Here is a 17,142-nt window from a genome sequence, read left to right on the forward strand (position 1 = left end):
TGCCTCGCATACTTCATGTTTTGAGTACCGTCTCGGTCATGTTCTACTATAATCATCCCTCGCGAGCTTGAATATGTGCTATTCTGTATTCGTCTTACTATTTATGGCTTGCGGCCAAGGATCACACCCGAGACCGTGATGAGAAAACACTTGCCTCGAGGAGTAATCAATTTCCAACGTCTGGAAAGGGATGTTTGGTGACACTCCAAAATAATTCCGCATTGATTGTTTCTTGAACAAATCTTTTGCTATCGACGAGCCTGCTATAAGTCAAAGTCTCCCTGCTGATGAGTTTGTTGGTCTCATCAAATCCCAGAGCTACATGCTTCGCTCCGTCCGTCTAAAAGAAGTGCAATAATAATCATCAGCGCTCATCACAGTGGCCAGCCACGTGGTGCAGCGCCTCACAACAAGCAGTCGATAGTCGTCAAAGAGCAAGAAAATGCACGATTTCTGTTTGAAAGCCTCCTCGCCAACATGTTGAATAACGGCGGAATATATACGGCATTATAGAGCCAAGCATCGACGTCGAGACCGGAGAAATAGCGGCGGCCCGGACCGCCTACCTCCTAGGCTGCATGCTGCATCCTGCATGGGCTTGGCAATTGTTTCAGTTCAGGGCTCAATTTGGAAGAAGTAGATGACACCTAGATGAGCCATGGAAATCCACTGCCACAAAGGCGAGGACTCCTCCAGCCCGAGGGGGGGAAAAGGGAAGGAAAATAGAGCGAACATTGCAGCATGCGTCTCCTCATCAGTTTCCGTATTCATTGGCCTCGTATGTCTGTCTCTTGTCCACTCCTAGCACCATGAGTTTGTAGACACAATGTACAGTTCGGAAGAATTGCGATGTGAGCTAGACTTCTGGGGATCGTCGGCTCGAGATCCAGCTACCAGAACGGGAAATTTCCTTCGGGATCGCGTGCATGGAGTGGGCGGAAGCGCGGGAGGCCTTCTTGGCGAGCGGGGCCGTGAAGATCGTCAGGTGAGTTTAATTTGACGTCTTTTTTGATTTATCTCATTTCGGATCCTCTTGAATGACTTCCAGTTCCATTACTTGTGTGTATGTGAGGCCATGCTAAAAGAACGATGCTTGCTTTGTAAACGCTCTCGTCGAGTATCCATTTCAAGCCACCAAAAACCAGAATTCCTTAATACAAATGTCTATTTTGAATGCTCAACGTGACTTATAAACTCCTGACTAAACGCTGTCCTAATTGTATGGTGCCCCAAATCCAAAGAAATACGCAAAGCAACTCGCACACCACAAACCCTTCAAATACCCACAGGTTCACCCCGCTTGAACCTGTGGATGATGTCCTCCCTCTCGTCCTCCGGCAACACGCTCGTCCGCGCCAGGATGGTTATGATCCCGGGCGGCTTGAGGGGCGGTGGCTTGACGTGCGCCTCAAGGCCGTCGGAAGCACAGAGCCAGCAGGGCGACTCTGGAGAAGGGCGTGTTTCGGGCGGGCTGGGAAGAGACTCAGCCTCGGGGTCTGCTGTTGGTTCGGACACAGCAGCCCGCGACCCAGCCTCCTCCTCCTCCTCCTCCTCCTCCTCCTCCTCCTCCTTCTCGAGAGCCGCCTCGAGCTGGAGCAAGATCGACATCTGCCGGTGGTAGACCAGCGCCGCCACCGCTTCCTCGGACCTGGCCAGCTTCTCCACCTCAGCGAGGGTGAGAGAGAAGCTGGCCACCGGTTGGAACGAGAAGCAAGCCGGGTTGAGAAGGCTTGCGTTCCCGCCGGTCGGCACAACGGACGGAGGCGGGGCTGCGTCTCCCGCTCGTGGCGGGGATGCCCGGATGCCGGGACGGGCCGTCGCCCCGAGGCACGAAGAAGGGACGAAGTCTCTGGCGGCCACGTCGAGGTTACTAGGCCCTGGGCGGCTGGGGCCGAGGGGCAGTGGAGCGCTGCCACTGCTGTCCACGAGCGAGGGCGGCGTGGAGGGAGGAGAGGTGCCCACGGTCGCGTCATCCGTGCCCTCTCCTCTGGGACTTTGGAGGAGGACGGCTTCGACCGGGGCGAAGGGTCGGACGGAGGGGTTCTATTTGTGTTCCCTCTCGTGTTAGTATGAGACTTACGGCACATAGAATTACACGGCTGTGAGGAACAATATTATCGTACCCAGATCGACGTAGGGGCGTCCATGTCTACGCCTCACTTTCTTCCGTTGGAAAAAAAGGAGAAGAAAAAAAAAGGAAAAAAAAGGGTCGAAAAGAGCGTCCTAGGATAGGGCAAGAAGGAAGTGAAAGTGTTGAGGCTCTGTCCTAGTCCGCTAGAAACTTCCACAATTTGTCGTGACCGGGGAACTCTTGGCCAAGCGCAGAGAGAGGATTGGTAAGTGTAGAGATTTCTATCAAGGGGAGAGAGTTTGAAGGTGGGTTATGGCCGCATATTATATAGATATCCAGGAGGGCACATTTTGCTCTAGATGTGCATGTTTGCCTTCTTAGCGTGCAAACATTGACGTCTGGTAACCTCATTTGACGAAGTCTAGCAGTGATTTATTGACAACATCATGGTCCTAGGGCACTGCTAGGATATAGTAGCCTAGCGCACTAGGACATCTAGGTGGAAGTTCTAAGTTGTCGAGGCCATGGACAAGTCCCTTGATGAGAGAAACACAACTCTACGTAGAGTACTTTAGCTAAGGATGTCTGATCCTTATGACTCAATGGGACCCTGGAAAGATTCAGTTAGGTCTTAGGATATTTAGTCGAGATTCTTGGGTTTTCTGGCTCTCCCTCATGGAAGATGTTTCGAGTGTTCTCGAGGCTGTTGTTGTACAGCCTCGCAGGAGGCGCGAGGCTATGACGAGTATTAGGTGTGATCACGAGACCAGCCCGACGGACTTCAAACGTACTTACTCTAGGGTAATCATCTAGCTCAAGCAGAACCCCGGTAGATGCCACAGTAACTATGGGAAAGCATACGTTCTTCGAGACACTAAAAACATGCACCGTCACTAGGCATCTGCTGTGACATAGCACCAAGTATCGTCATTCTCCGCCAACGCGATGAAGTTGAGATAAAAGATGAGACTGAGACCATCCATGTTGTCAAGATAGACCACAATCTAAAGATTCATCCGCACTACATACCTAGTAGCTAAAACCAATGTATACTCTGCGATGAAGACAGGCCAGGGCACAATTGGCGTGCCTAGTGCAACTCGAGAAGAAGCACTAGGTAGTCCTAGCTGGGTGTGCATAGAGTAAGTATCTCCTGTAGGTCGTATCCGGTACTCATAATCTATAGAAGGCCATGACATGTATCAATAGAGTGTTGAGTCTAGGCCCTTGTTGCTCTGATGCAGACTTGACTTGGGTTGGCTCTGAAGCTTTGATTCCAAAGAAGTCACTGCAACAGTGCGGCACACTAGGGAGTCCCAGTATACAACCTAGAATTTCAAATGGGCAAGGCAGTTACCCTGGTAAGTAAAGTGAGCACTGCTCTTCACTGGTTATGGACTGAGTACAGTAGGCTTGTATCTACATGCACATGCCAAGGCAGATCAACCATCAAGCGGCAGTATGATTTTGTTTTGGAATTGATAGAACATTTCTCATTGACTGTGTGTGTCTGTCTACTCGTAAAGCAGAGGAAGAGGGAATCTAGTTTTTTTTTCTTCCTGACCCTTATTGACTCCCTTTGTATCACAGTACATGGAGCAGTTATACGTCAAAATCTGCGAGCCATACGTCCGCAACGTGCCGACACTCCTTTCTTCTCGTCTCTTGGATCACTACCCCTCCCGGACGACCTTATCGACGGCCTTGGCAAAGTAGTCGACGTTTCGGGTGTTGAGACCGGCCATGCTGATGCGGCCGTTCTTGGTCATGTAAACGTGATACTGCTCCCTGAGCTTCAGGACCTGGGGCTCGGACAGGCCGGTGAAGCTGAACATGCCGATCTGGTCGGTGATATGGTTCCAGGTACCGGGGGTGCCGAGATCCTCGAGTTTGGACCGCAGGGCCTTGCGCATGGTGATGATGCGGCCCGACATGGTCTGCAGGTTCTCCTTCCACTCGGCGAACAGTTTCTCATCGTTGAGGACCGTAGAGGCGACGCGGGCGCCATAGATGGGCGGGTTGCTGATCTCGGAGCGCTGCAGGATGGCGAGCTGTGAGGCGACGCGGGTGGTGGTCTCCTGGGCCGAGGTGCCTGAGGGGGCGGTCACGAAGTGGAAGCAGCCAGCACGCTCGCCGTAGAGGCCAAAGTTCTTGGCGAAGGACTGGGCCACCAGCAGCTCGAAGCCCTGGTCGACAAAGTAGCGGATGGCGCTGGCGTCGCGGTCCAGGTCGCCCGAGGCGAAGCCCTGGTAGGCGGTGTCAAAGAAGGGGAAGTGCTTCTTGGAGCGGATGAGCTCGGCAAGCTCGTGCCACTGCGACTCGGTGGGGTCGACACCAGTGGGGTTGTGGGCGCAGGCGTGCAGCAGGATGATGCTGCCCTCGGGCGCGTCGCCGATGGCCTTCTTCATACCCTCAAAGTCCAGGCCCTTGGTCTTCTTGTCGAAGTAGGGGTACTGGGCAATGGGGAGGCCGACATTGGTAAAGATCTGGTTGTGGTTGGCCCAGGTCGGGTTGGAGACGTAGACGGTGCGGTTGCCCTTGTAGAACTTGGCGAGGAAAAGGGCACCGAGATGACAGGCGCCGGTGCCGGAGATGGTCTGGACAGAGGCGACGCGCTTCTCAGCAAGGGCGGTAGAGGACTTGCCCAGGACGAGCTCAGAGGCCCTGCTGGTGAAGGAGGCGAGGCCTGCGATGGGGAGGTATTCGTGGTTGAGGTTGGGATCGTTGCGGATAATCTCGTCGGCCTGGTTGTTGGCGGTTGGCATTTGTTAGCAAAAAAAGTGGCGTGATGTGATGTTTGTGGTGTGTGACGGGTAATTGTGAAATCTGGGGAAGGGCGGGGTTGGTGGTGAGGGGCCCCAGACAAATGAATGCACTGCGACGTGTTTTGTTGACCTCTGCAGCTGCACCCAAGAGATGGTTACACAAAAGCATGCTCACTCACTTTCTTCACTACGGGCAGAACCCAAGGCTTTGCATTGTCGTCTCGGTAAGCTCCAATTCCCTAGATGACAAGGAAAAGAGGCAGCGCTGGTCAGCTTCAATTCTGTGTCTCTCACGACGTCATGGAGAAGGGATGAAAATGCCCCACCAGGTCAATCTTATCAGGGCTCTCATCAGCTCTGTACAGCCTTGCCAGACCAAAGAGTGGATCCTCTGGGGCCTGGGGGACGGTGTCAGCTGGGAAGCTGGTGGTGAGAACTGGGGTGGCCATCTGGTTGGCGATGTTGCGCAGCCTGGTTGTGGGTGTTGAGGGGGAGGAGGAGGAAGAGGAGGAGGAATTGTGGTGGTGCTGCGTTTGGGTGTGGGGGTGGGTGTTGTTGTTGTTGTTGTGAGGTTGAGGGTCAGTTCGAAGCTGGGTTGGAGAGAGATTCGAGTCGGAGGCAGGCATAATAATATCGTTCGATTCGAGCTGCCCCAGGATAGGAAGCAGCAGCTGATGTCTTGGTCTGGGGGTCAGAGATGCCCGTTACTGGGTGCGCAGCTGTGGTACATTTGATATGTACTTGTTTGCTGTGCATTTTAGATGTACAGTACATACCTTTTTGGACAATACGGGGTAGCAACGGGGTAGGAACGGGGTCCTGCAGGGGTGCGGGCCGGTCACGGGCTTGCGTTTCTGCGATGTCCCAAGCCAAGCCAAGCCTTCTCTTGTTCCTCTTTTTACTCCTCCAGTGAGGGGCAGCGGATTAGTATTACACCACGGTAATGCAGTATCAGGTGAGGAGGGTGTACCCAGGTGGAGGCGGTATCGTCTGTGGATGAATGATGCAACAGATCCTTTCCGCCGAAACAGATCAGGCCGCTCGGCAGGCAGGTCCTCTTCCCTCTCTCTCTCTTTTTTTTTTTTTTCTTTTTTGGAATAATGCGCAGTGCAGAAAGAAGCAACTGTTTGAGGTTGTGAACCCCGGGCCGTGATACGATATGATGTGATGTGGTAGGGAAAGTGTTCGTCAAGGTTGCTCGCTGTGTGCTCAGGTGCCTGCTTGGGCGGTCGAGCGGGTAGATAGCTGATGGTTTCAGGGGTATGATTCAGTCGCCAAGTATAATAGCACGAGGGAGAGTGGGCTTCAGCTGCCGGATAAGGCCGTAATCTGTGATACAATGCAGTTGTGGTCAAGAGAACCGGAGAGGCAGATTATGATGAATGGTGTTGAAATGACACTCTGAAAGGCAGGTTTGAGAAGAACATGAACCTCTCTGCTTGAGAGATTACTATGGAGCAGCTACAGCACAGAGGCATGTGATAATGGCTACAGACAGACAAGCACCCCCCGCCATTCCCACATTGTGCTATCGTCTCGGTTCACCGGGGTTTATCGCTCAAGTGTTCCCGAGCTCGCCGAGGCAAAAAAGATTCCCGCAAGCTGACCAGCAGCAGCACGTCATATGAGCAAAAATTGAGCTACAATTCTTCTGCTATGCACCTCCCCAAACTGTTCTCCGAGGCATTTGCACATTTTCACTTTGGGAAGCTGAGGCACCTCGTGCTCTTCTTGACGTGATCATTTTTTAAAAGCTGTGCCGGTCACCATTACAGTCCGTCCATCCGTCCGTCCGTCCGTCCGGTCCATGGCAGGATTTCTGGACAACAATGCAACGATTGGGTAGGACTGGGGTTGTATTGTTTTGAAGCTGCTACTGCTGCAGCACCTGCTGCTGCTGCTGCTGCTGCTGCTGTTTCTCTCATATTATCAGATCCCACACAATCAGGAATGTGCACAACGCGCTGGCCGCATAAAACGTCATGCGCGCCTGGCTAAACTTCCTTTGTGTCGCCTTCTGCAGGTGCTTGTTGCCGCCGCCCACGTTCTCCTCTGTTCTCTCCGAGTCTGCCACCAGCTGGTCGATGTGCGCCGACTGCACCGTCAGGTTCTCCACGAGCATCTGCTGGAGCTCAGCAATCTCCACCAGCGACCTCTCCACGGTCCTGACCTTCTCCGTAGCGCTGTTGTAATGCCTCACCATGTCCTGGTTGTCCCTCTCAAACATCTGTTTCTGCTCGTCCGTAAGATCTAGGTCTGTAGCCTGTCCTCTCTTCCTGGACGCCGCATTCTCCTCGTCCAGCGCTACAGAAGTGCCCGTAGTCGTAGGTCCCAGGCCAGGCCCGGTCTCCTCCAGCCCAAACTCCTTCGCCAGGCTGGGCGGCAAGCCCTGCGCGTTTCGCACCTTGGCCAGCACACTCCTGTTCTTCTCCATCTCCCTCGCCAGTCTGGTCTCCATCATTGTACGCTGCAGCGCCGCTGCCGCCTGCAGCTTCTGCTGCAGGTACACAATCACGCCCCCACGGTGCTCGACGACCTGCCGCTCCTGATCGATGGCTGCTGCATGCTCTGGGCTCCTGGTGCTCGCTGCACTGCCATCGCGCTCGGATCCGCCGCCGCCTGCGGCCCACCCCGTCAGAGCCCGCAGGCCTCGCGCATATTTTTGCTTGATCGCACCCGCCGCCGCCTCCTGTCTCTTGATCTCTTCCTGCGTGAGCACATTAATCCGCGCGCTGAGCGCCCGCAGCATGTCCTTGGCATCCCTGTCAATAATGTTGCGGTCCGCGTCGGTCAGATACGCTGGCTGTTGCTGCTGTGCGTCCGCGCTCCGTCGCAGGTGCGTCTTGCGTGGGGCGGCTGTCGAGAGGTAGGCCTGTCGGATGGAGGAGAGCTCATGGTGCAGAGTGGTAATCTCGCGGTTGATGGAGGAAGCCGTCTTGAGGAAGCCGTCGATCTGGTCGAGGGTGAGGGTGGACCGGGTGGGAGGGGCCTGCCGTGCCTTGAGGAGCTCATTGAAGGAGGACGTGACTTCCATTTTGGTCGCGGGGAAGGAGAAGCAGGAGGGAGTAGGGAAGAGCAGAGAAGAAGAGGATGGTGAGGGTGGGCGTAAGGAGAATTATGTTATGTGTAAGATGAACGTTGGCTGCGCGCTGGAAATAATTCGTGGTCGTGACAGCTTGCAGTAGCTAAATCGGGCGAGCTTAGGCAGGGTACAGTATGCTGTTACTGGCACAAAGCTTCAGTGCTGTGGCTGGTGCTGAGCATGCTGTGGCTGGGTAGGCCCCCAAGGAGGATTTAGCAGTCGAGTTACAGGCTTTCTGCCCAAGTCTCTCCTATACTGGGCCAACCACTACCCTTCTCCCCAGACCACTAACCCCTGCTTGAGATGACCAATTCTGGACGTCGGACAACGTCCATATAACCCAATATCAAAACTCGACAGCATCCAGTCAACGACCCCACCAAAGACGCTGTGCTCATAGAAGACGTGGCCATCAGCGCCCTCGAGACATCTTGCCCCGAGGGTTCCACCAAAAATCATGCTGCAACTTCAGCATCCCCGGCTTAGACGTTGCACATACCTGTGATGTATGATTGAGTCGCTCTCTTGAGCAGCTCGAGATGCATATCCAGAAGCTTCTAGCCCAGTCTACTCGTTTGGACATACACTCCTACAGCGTGGCCAGCCCCCTGAACTCTAGGTGGCTGTTGCTGTTGATGGTCTGCACAATGCAATACTGACTCTACTGGTTTCGCGAGCTCAATCTTGACCTGTCTCGCCAATGGCTTCCCCGAGAAGAGATTCGTCTTCGTCCTTTTCTGCTTGTAGGGCAGGGCAAGACACCATTCATGGATAGGGGGAACGATGACATACTTGAGAGGGATACGTTCTTGGGAGGAAGGCGGGGGTTTCATGGAGGTGGGCTTCCAACAAGAACCAACATGATACAGAGCATCGACAAGGCACGGAATAGACAACCAGGCACCCTAGGCTGCATTCCAGCACACACCGTCCGTCTCCTTTGGGCCCTGCGTCCGTCCGCGATTTTCGCCGTCTAGTTCATTCGGCTTTCAGTCGGCTGTGGGGCCGATACCGGGCCTCTTCCTCTCTCCACTCCATGTCCCGACCACCAGGAATGTGTACGATCACTGGTTCGACAAGGGTGGGGGTTTTAACGGGGGGGGGGGGTTTCTCCTTCTTTCTTGTCTGTCTTTGGATTGGTGTCAATGATCGAGCCGCACATCTGGTTCCACTCTTGCACAAAGCGCCATCACCACTTGGACATGTGCGAGCCTCCTCCTGCTCCAGTCTCACCGATCGCAGGCTGACATTGGACCCGGTGATGTGCTGATGACACCGCGCTCTTAGGACCCCGTCCTTCCCTCGTCGAAGCCCTCGCGACTTCGCAATTATGGCCTCCACGCGAGCTGGACAGGAACTCCTCCGGAAGCCCTCCATCTGTTGTACTATGTACTCTGTATACCTACAGGGTTCCATCCTGATAAGCCACCCGGACGTTGGCCGTTGACAGGGTGGCCAACGGGAATAAGGCCCCCTTCATGGTCCACATTTCCCCGGAAACCTGCCGTGAGATCCCCAATCTAGTTTTCCTATTACTACTACGGTGACAGTCCCTTCACCTCCAGATTTATTCCCCAGGTTTTTCTCCTGTTCTCGCTGTCTGTTCTCCTTCAAAGCCTTCGTTGCCCCTCCTAGACTGCACAAGGGGATCTGGAACTCCGTTGGATTCTCGGCCCCTTCCTCTTCTACTGAACGAATAGGTTCTATTCGATCATAGGGCTTTCCCACACTCCTCTTTCTCCTTTTCTTTCGCTTTTCTCTTTTTTATTATTCCCCATGAGCGGCGAAATTGCAGTATTCGTTCATCTCTCCCTCGATTCATACCGGCAGGATAGTCGTGTTCTCCCCAAGATCCACGATCGACATGGAGTTCCGTGATGCCGAAAAAGACGACTCCTCGTGCCTGGCACACACGCCTCCTGAGGGCGTTGTCGATGCTGCCTCGTCCTTAGCGGGTCAGGATCCAGTAGCGAGACACACTCTCAGCCACTGTTCCCCGGCAGACGTTGCCTCTTCGGACGATGAACCCACAGATAACAGCAGTGACCGAGCCGTACCGGACGCGGATCCGGAGGCTCTGGCCCGAGTGTCTACTGGGCCGGTCTACTCCACGTTCTCGACCGGCATGAAGAGGTGGATTATTGCTGTGGTCACATTGACGTCCTTTATATCGCCAATGACAGCTGTGAGCGAAATTCGCAACATGGAGTATGCTCCAGCGTCTCGGAACGGAGTTCTAATGATGTTTACAACAGAATATATACTTCCCTGCCCTGAATCCAATCGCCCAAGACTTGAATGTTGATGTTAGTCTCATCAACCTGACTTTGACGACCTACATGATCTTTCAGGGAATTGCACCGACAATCTTTGGTGATTTTGGTGACATGGCTGGCAGACGACCGGCATTCATACTTGCCGTGCTGATTTATATTGTCGGTACGTTCTCGACGCAGAAGCTCTCCTGCAGAATGGTTTTTGTCCTTCTTTCTCTTTCTTCCTTCAAACGCCCTCGGTGTTCCTAATCATTGTCTCCAACAGCAAACCTCGGCCTGGCACTCCAGGACAACTACTCCGCCCTGATGGTCCTCCGTATGGTCCAGAGCGGCGGTAGCAGCGGGACGCTCGCCCTAGGATACGCTGTAGTCGCGGATATCGCGACCAGCGCCGAGCGTGGCAAGTACATGGGCGTTGTGGGCGCAGGCATCAATGTTGGGCCGGCGTTGTCACCCGTCATCGGCGGAATCTTGGCCCAGTACCTGGGCTGGCGTGCCATCTTCTGGTTCTGCTTTATCTTCGCCTGCTCTGTCCTCGTCCCTTATGTTCTCACCGTCCCCGAGACTTGCCGTGCAATCGTGGGAAACGGTTCCATCCCGCCCCAGGGGTGGCATATGACACTCATCGATCTCGTGCACAAGCGGCGCCGCCGACGTGACCAGCTCGCGCGGAGGTCCAGCGCTCAGAGCAGCACCAGCACGCACCAGCAGCAGGAGGCGACGCCGCCGCGGCCCAAACTGCGCTTCCCCAATCCCCTGCGCGCATTAGCGGTGGCCCTGGACAAGGGCGTCGGCCTCATCATTCTGTACAACTCCCTCCTGTACCTCGTCTTCATCATCACCGTCGCGACCCTCTCCACCCAGTTCAAGACCATCTACGGCTACAACGACCTACAAATCGGCCTGTGCTACCTCCCGTACGGCGCAGGCTGCTTCGGCGCCGCCATCGGCCAGGGGTACCTGCTGGACTGGAACTACCGCCGCGTCGCGCGCAGCATCGGCTTCACCGTGGACAAGAAGCGCGGCGACGACCTGTCCAGCTTCCCGATCGAGAAGGCCCGCATCGTGCCGCTGTACTTCTTCGTAGCCGTCGGGCTGGTCGCCATGATCCTGTACGGCTGGGTCCTGGAGCTCCGGCCCTCGGTCGCCGCCCCGCTGTGCCTCCAGTTCTGCATCGGCCTGTGCGTCACGGGCTCCTTTGGCATCCTCAACACCCTCATCGTCGACCTCAGCCCAGAGGCCCCCGCCACCGCCGTCGCCGCCAACAACTTTGTCCGCTGCGAGATGGGCGCCGCCGCCACCGCCGTCATCGAGCTCATGATCGCCGCCATGGGCACCGGCTGGTGCTACACCTTCTTCGCCCTGCTGCCCCTGGTCTTCGCCCCCATTCTGTGGGCCGAGACGAGGTACGGTATCCAGTGGAGGGCGGAGAAGCGGGCCCGCAGGGCGCAGAAGAAGGCCGAGAGGGAGAGGAAGAGGGGCGAGAAACAGGACAAAAAGGAGGAGGCCGAGCGCCGCCGACAGGACACGGAACGGGCTGGCGCCAAAGAGGAGGGCCGCGTGAGCCAGGGCCAGGCGCAGGAGGAACACCACGAGCAGCAACAGCAGCATGACTAGGTAGGTAAGTAATGAAAATGGTCTGATGATTAGTCTACATATCGGAGTTGTTGTTGGTAGGATGTATATCGGGATTTCCTACTTTAGGGTCTTTCCTTTCTTCTTTGTTTCTATTGTTTATTTATCTTTGATATACATGATAACACGGCATCGGCAAAGCGCGACACGGCTGCATGGGGCGGGGTTCAACAGGAACAAACATCATCCGATGAAGGGACAAGAAAATATGATGAGCGAGGGGCATTGATAAAGGGCGGTCGCATTAGATTGATACCTCATGACTTTTGTTGCACATGCGAACCATTTCACAGCCAGTGGCAATAATCATATCGCCATCACTATGGTCCTTCATGCAGTTCACCTAGATGCTAGTGACCTGGCTGAAGCTGTTACTCGGCGGGGCATCAAGCTACGTGCCGCTTCTCAAGTGCTTGCAGACAATGCGGCCTGCCTTCTCGCCACGATATCCTACTATGGTCTTGATGCTACAGTACAGCTAAGGATAGTAGATAATCTCGTCAAAGGCGCGATAGATGTTGCACTCTTGCAAGACGTCTGTATCACCATCATCGCAGTTGTTGTTGTTTACCCTGAGGCAGAGCAGATATATGTACTGCTCGGTAACTGACAAAATGCTCGAATCTGGCAAACTTAGCATAGCAAATCAGTTCAGAAGCTATGCTAGTAATCTTCCAATTTCACAAAAAAGCGCTTTCTCCTATTCCTCCTTTCCTTAGCTCAAAGTTGAGCTATACTATACAGAATCGATTTATGCAGATCAGAGTATAATTGATAATATCATGAATGATAAGCTGCATGTAAGAGATTGCTTAGTCTAAATGAAGACTGAATAGCGCTTCTATAGCTATATTAATCTCTAAAGTAGCAGAGCAGATTGGTGCTATCTATACAATTAGATAATCTGATATGAAGTGTTTGTATTTGTTGGAGGTAGTATTGATGCAGAAGCAAGCATAGTACTTGCTCTTCTTGTCTGGAGCATGCTGCTAATCATACTATGACTTAGAATTTAACATCTACAGGTCTACATTCTTCTCATCCTGTGCTAGCAGGCCAACTGGAGCAGCAGTTGCATACGTGGCTAGTACCAAGTCTGCTGCTGTCTGTTGGATATGATCGAGAGGTAGTTTGAGTTCTAGCTAGTGAAGGGATTTTGCGAACTGATGTGGCGGCAAAAGTAGCGGTTGTGCGTATTTCTGCGTCTGCAGCGCACATGGCGAACCCTAGAAGACATGCAAAGACCTGACTTCCAGAGAGATACGGTCGCGTCGATGAGAGACTTAAGGCTCCTGCGGTTTTCACCAGTAACATCAATGGCCAGGAAGTGGCGCCTGTCCGAAGACCCAAAATGAGTTATACTATTGAATAAGAGACATTTGCTATATTAAATATAATAATCTCTTATACTAAGATGTATTCGAAGAGGAATTCACAAGACGGATAGTCCAGAAGTCATAGCAATGCTTTAGATAGTCGTATGGCATATAGAAATAGCCATTCTCACCCCAGTTGGCTCCCCATGAGTTGCGAACGATGAATAACTTCTCCTCCTGGTTGTATCCAACTACAAGAAGCGAATGCCTGTGCTCATTTTTCATCTCCTTGGCAGTCGGGTGCCCTGCAATAGAGTGTTAGCTATTAAGAATCAATAAAGATAAGTCGCGAGCTATGACTTACTTAGTCCACGGCCATCTGAATTGATATATTTTCTATCGAGCAAACCATAGGTCTTCATCCCGAATACAACAGGGTATCCCGAATGAAGGTATTGTATAATCGCCTTTTGAATGCCTTTCCGCGGAAAAGTTCGATACGATGGTGCAGTGTGCTGATGGGCATGATGCTCCACTCGAGTTGGTGGTTTCTTCGCTGCTTTAGCTCCAGGATAGAATTTATGCGTCTTCTTATCGCTTTGGCCTACTTCGTAAGACCAATCTTCCTCAGAACAGACTCCATGTCGGTGCATGTCAAGAGATTTGATGGCATCCTTTATATTGCTGCCAACATCTTTATGAATGTCTTCTGGGTTATCTGACTTTGCACGAGCGTTGTACCAGATGAAAAGTCTAGAGGGTGAAAACGCGGGTAGGCCTTGCTTTTGAACATCGAATTCAAATGCGGCAGCGACGGCATGAGCAACACAACTGTTCATAGCTTTCTGACTGTATACCTCTGGGCACTTGTCTCTAAGGTCGATATAGTTGTCCACAGGCTTGTCAATAGGCTCGTAGATATGGTCGCGATGATCTGGACGGGAGGGATAAGGGCCGCTGTCGCTAGGCTGGGCACCCGGCAGGTTGTCTGGCTCTGTCTCTGAGTTCTATTCCACTCGTAAGTCCTTTGTCTGAAAAGTTGACTCAGCTATCAGTTCCAGGCTTACCTCTTCATTCGGGACTTGTTCGCTTGAGTCACTGTCCAAGTAAGAAAATGTCCACAGCTTAATTATCATGTAGTTCAAACATACCCGAACTTTCGGAGTAACGTGGCAGTCTTACGCCCAGTTTCGCGCACAAGGTTCTCGTTTGTGTCATAAATCTTATCACTGATATCCTTAATGGGAGCAGCTAGGATGTCATTGACACCAGTGGCATCAAGAACCCCATTTTGGGTGCGGTGGGCGATGCCGACTGCTTGAGCGGCTAGGTCTGCGCTGTCTTCGACAGAGTCTGCAACAACCTTGAAAAGCTCCATTGCAAAGAGATGATAACGGTAATCATAATGTTGGCAGTAGTATTAACGAAAGATATGCTACAGTGTTGAGTGTAAAGGCATGATATTTATAATTTGTAAAATAGACAGTCAATTGTAAATTTCACTTTGGCTTCGAAGCGAACTTCTGGCCATTGATACTTCGCTCTGACAGCTGTCTCCTTACTTACTTAAGGCAGCTGTGTGGCAAAATACTGATCGCCATTCAGCTTTCTCAATCAATTACAATTGAAGCTTACATAGCAATATCTCCACAAGCTGAAATCTGCATACATTTGTGATATCTCCACAAGCTGAAACTTGCATACGAGTTGTATGATCTTGAAACATAATCTTTTATTCCTTGTTATGCTTGCTAAGCATTTACTATCTCCGGGACTCAGCTGATCTTATCAGTGTTCAAGCGACCAAAGTAGTATATGCATGTCGTTTAGCCCTTCTATTTCCATCAAGTCCGGCTCAGTTTGATGATCATTTTCCTAGTCAGTTGCTCATCATGATATTCCGACCTTCTATTTCTTGTCAAATTTGGTAAACTATTGCTTGCCTCTAGGTTCAGCTCAGCTTTGCAGCCTGTGATCAACCTGTTTAGTATCTGTATATGGAATATGAAGTTGGTTGCATGGCATCATATTGTGATTACTATGCTATTGTGACCTTCTATTTCCATCAAGTCCAGCTCAGTTTGATGATGATCATTTTCCTAGTCAGTTGCTTATCATGATATTTCGACCTTCTATTTCTTTGGTAAACTATTGCTTACTGGCAGGTTCAGCTTAGCTTAGCAGTATTCAGATGACCAATCTAGTATAGCATGTGAAATAGACAATTGGTCTCATACTATGCTACTAGTACTATTTGCTGAAAGCTATTGCACTACGCCCTGCTCAGTTCCTTTTGAACTTCAGCTTCAGTTTAATTCTTAGTAAGAGCTAATAAATTAATACATGATGCAATTAATAATTACAGGCGCCACATTGCTAGATAAAGATAGTATCGAGCCTAAAATTCTGCTTTTTGCTTTTCTCAAGTCTTTGCATCGAGTCTCTTGTATTCGCGATGAAGTTTTCTGCACGCATTATATAAGTGTTCCGATTTCCCTATCGTTAGGAGTCAGTTCTTCAGAAATTCATTCTGAACGCTGACTTCAAGCTGGAAACAAAATCAAAATGTCGATTAATATCGAGTGAGTCTAATCCTAACTTCGGAATCAATGCACGTCTGTTAACTCGTGTCAGACAACTCAAGCTTGCAGATCAGTGGGCTGGTCTGTATATCTACCCCGAGAACCATCCCAGCGGACGGAGAACGGATGGAGAATCGGATTTCACTATAAATACCGAACCAGAGGCCGACAAGATCAATATTCATGGTAGCGGCCGCGATAAAGTTGGTGACTTCACTTTCAGTGGACACATTGACAGAAATACAACTGTGTATTTCAAGAAAGATTACGGCACCCACTGGTGGCACTATACTGGCTCTATTGATGCGGAGACAAATATGATGTACGGCAAATGGGGCGTTGGCCAGGAAGGAGGAGGAGGGTATTTTGCCTTCCACCTGGTGAATGAGAATGACGAAGCTGGGGATGTTTCTGCCGAGTATGCATTTCTACTTGCTTGTCCACCTTATTGAACTCCCCTGACCTATAAATAATTGTGACTTCATACGCTAATATCGAGGCAAATTAGGGACCAGCTAGAGAATACTAAGGGCGCTTGGTCGGGATTCTATACCTCGGCTGAGTCAGGTACTAGCCGGAGATGTAACTTCGAATTGGATGGTCAAGTAGGAGGGAATGGTGATCTGCTCGCAGTCAAAGGCAATGGAACTGGACCGACAGGGCCATATAGACTCACTGGTGTGGTGTCTAAGTCAGGCCAAGTGGTCTTTGCCAAGGTATATGAAAAACATACATATCTTTATCGAGGAACATTAACAGCGGATGGTTCCATGAAGGGCCAGTGGGCTGGAAAGGGGAGCTCTGGTACATTCTATTTCGAACGCTCTTAGCCATTAACACTATTGAGTCTCTAGTTGAAATCAACACTATTCACCTAGGATGTAAAGGCATTCATCTTACTGCAGGCGCCCATTCCTAAGGCTCACTCGATTACTCACGCCTGTTGTTCAATTGCCCCAGAGACTGCAAAGTCAGGTCTTGTATCTCGAGCAGAGCATCGTCTTGTTCTGCACTAAACACAGCTGTGCTGCCGCGCAGGGTCCTTTGGTTCAAGCGATGGATCGTGGGATACACAGTAAGAATGTGGCCTGGCTCGTGGCTGCTGATCTTGCTAGAAACTGACAGACCAGCAATGTACTTAGGCAACCAAGCTCTGCTTTGCGTCCCTAAACTGCACGAGAGCGCCGCATCAATGGAGACTATGACGACATTCACCTCTGCACGAGGCTCTGTGCCTGATTGTAAACTGCTCTTGAAGTTCTGAACGCTGGTCCTTGATGAAGCCCGACTGCTCTCAGGGTCGCAAACATATCAGCCGGCTCGACCCGGCGCGTATAGCCTCTGATGGTCATGTTCTGCTTCCTGATTTTGGCTACTGGTGTCTTGGTCACCCTGTCCAAAAGATCAACCGAGAT

The 17,142-nt window shown here is 51.7% G+C and overlaps 6 protein-coding genes across 6 annotated transcripts; 2 read left to right on the plus strand and 4 right to left on the minus strand.

The window, feature by feature from the left end:
- Positions 1–1,275: 1,275 nt before the first annotated feature.
- Positions 1,276–2,147, minus strand: M406DRAFT_328189 (uncharacterized protein; the record flags this gene model as incomplete). The annotated part of the gene is made up of 2 exons (XM_040920293.1): positions 1,276–2,043; positions 2,124–2,147. 2 exons carry the CDS (start codon positions 2,145–2,147, stop codon positions 1,276–1,278), a joined length of 792 nt encoding a protein of 263 aa, XP_040778044.1.
- A 1,398-nt stretch (positions 2,148–3,545) lies between these two features.
- Positions 3,546–5,402, minus strand: M406DRAFT_321465 (PLP-dependent transferase). Its single transcript, XM_040919508.1, has 3 exons — positions 5,163–5,402; positions 5,016–5,075; positions 3,546–4,815 (listed from the first exon to the last, which is right to left on the minus strand). Exons 1-3 carry the CDS (start codon positions 5,283–5,285, stop codon positions 3,745–3,747), a joined length of 1,254 nt encoding a protein of 417 aa, XP_040778045.1. The 5' UTR covers positions 5,286–5,402; the 3' UTR covers positions 3,546–3,744.
- A 1,355-nt stretch (positions 5,403–6,757) lies between these two features.
- M406DRAFT_61123 (uncharacterized protein) lies at positions 6,758–7,870 on the minus strand (the record flags this gene model as incomplete). The annotated part of the gene is made up of 2 exons (XM_040924720.1): positions 6,758–7,140; positions 7,255–7,870. The coding sequence occupies 2 exons, from the start codon at positions 7,868–7,870 to the stop codon at positions 6,758–6,760; spliced, it is 999 nt and encodes a 332-aa protein (XP_040778046.1).
- A 1,661-nt stretch (positions 7,871–9,531) lies between these two features.
- Positions 9,532–12,154, plus strand: M406DRAFT_89657 (uncharacterized protein). Its single transcript, XM_040926156.1, has 4 exons — positions 9,532–10,103; positions 10,174–10,357; positions 10,460–10,827; positions 10,882–12,154. Exons 1-4 carry the CDS (start codon positions 9,783–9,785, stop codon positions 11,809–11,811), a joined length of 1,803 nt encoding a protein of 600 aa, XP_040778047.1. The 5' UTR covers positions 9,532–9,782; the 3' UTR covers positions 11,812–12,154.
- Positions 12,155–13,160: 1,006 nt separating this feature from the next.
- On the minus strand, positions 13,161–14,537 carry M406DRAFT_355464 (cysteine proteinase). Its single transcript, XM_040923184.1, has 4 exons — positions 14,297–14,537; positions 14,213–14,243; positions 13,510–14,152; positions 13,161–13,450 (listed from the first exon to the last, which is right to left on the minus strand). The coding sequence occupies exons 1-4, from the start codon at positions 14,521–14,523 to the stop codon at positions 13,239–13,241; spliced, it is 1,113 nt and encodes a 370-aa protein (XP_040778048.1). The 5' UTR covers positions 14,524–14,537; the 3' UTR covers positions 13,161–13,238.
- A 1,173-nt stretch (positions 14,538–15,710) lies between these two features.
- On the plus strand, positions 15,711–16,602 carry M406DRAFT_106447 (uncharacterized protein; the record flags this gene model as incomplete). Its single annotated transcript, XM_040915198.1, has 3 exons — positions 15,711–15,727; positions 15,780–16,145; positions 16,236–16,602. 3 exons carry the CDS (start codon positions 15,711–15,713, stop codon positions 16,555–16,557), a joined length of 705 nt encoding a protein of 234 aa, XP_040778049.1. The 3' UTR covers positions 16,558–16,602.
- Positions 16,603–17,142: the final 540 nt, after the last annotated feature.

This window comes from Cryphonectria parasitica, assembly GCF_011745365.1.
Source record: "Cryphonectria parasitica EP155 unplaced genomic scaffold M406scaffold_3, whole genome shotgun sequence".
Lineage (NCBI taxonomy): Eukaryota > Fungi > Ascomycota > Sordariomycetes > Diaporthales > Cryphonectriaceae > Cryphonectria > Cryphonectria parasitica.

What these genes read in the sequence shown, in the direction of transcription:
- M406DRAFT_321465 (XM_040919508.1), bottom strand. Translation starts at nt 5,285, where the DNA reads ATGGCCACCCCAGTTCTCACCACCAGCTTCCCAGCTGACACCGTCCCC. An exon ending in GCCCTGATAAGATTGACCTG is followed by an intron (nt 5,076 to 5,162) that starts GTGGGGCATTTT and finishes CTTGTCATCTAG; the next exon opens with GGAATTGGAGCTTACCGAGA. An exon ending in TTCTGCCCGTAGTGAAGAAA is followed by an intron (nt 4,816 to 5,015) that starts GTGAGTGAGCAT and finishes GCCAACAACCAG; the next exon opens with GCCGACGAGATTATCCGCAA.
- M406DRAFT_89657 (XM_040926156.1), top strand. Translation starts at nt 9,783, where the DNA reads ATGGAGTTCCGTGATGCCGAAAAAGACGACTCCTCGTGCCTGGCACAC. An exon ending in CGTGCTGATTTATATTGTCG is followed by an intron (nt 10,358 to 10,459) that starts GTACGTTCTCGA and finishes TGTCTCCAACAG; the next exon opens with CAAACCTCGGCCTGGCACTC. An exon ending in ATATGACACTCATCGATCTC is followed by an intron (nt 10,828 to 10,881) that starts GTGCACAAGCGG and finishes TCCAGCGCTCAG; the next exon opens with AGCAGCACCAGCACGCACCA.
- M406DRAFT_355464 (XM_040923184.1), bottom strand. Translation starts at nt 14,523, where the DNA reads ATGGAGCTTTTCAAGGTTGTTGCAGACTCTGTCGAAGACAGCGCAGAC. An exon ending in ACGTTACTCCGAAAGTTCGG is followed by an intron (nt 14,244 to 14,296) that starts GTATGTTTGAAC and finishes TTACTTGGACAG; the next exon opens with TGACTCAAGCGAACAAGTCC. An exon ending in AACAAGTCCCGAATGAAGAG is followed by an intron (nt 14,153 to 14,212) that starts GTAAGCCTGGAA and finishes CGAGTGGAATAG; the next exon opens with AACTCAGAGACAGAGCCAGA.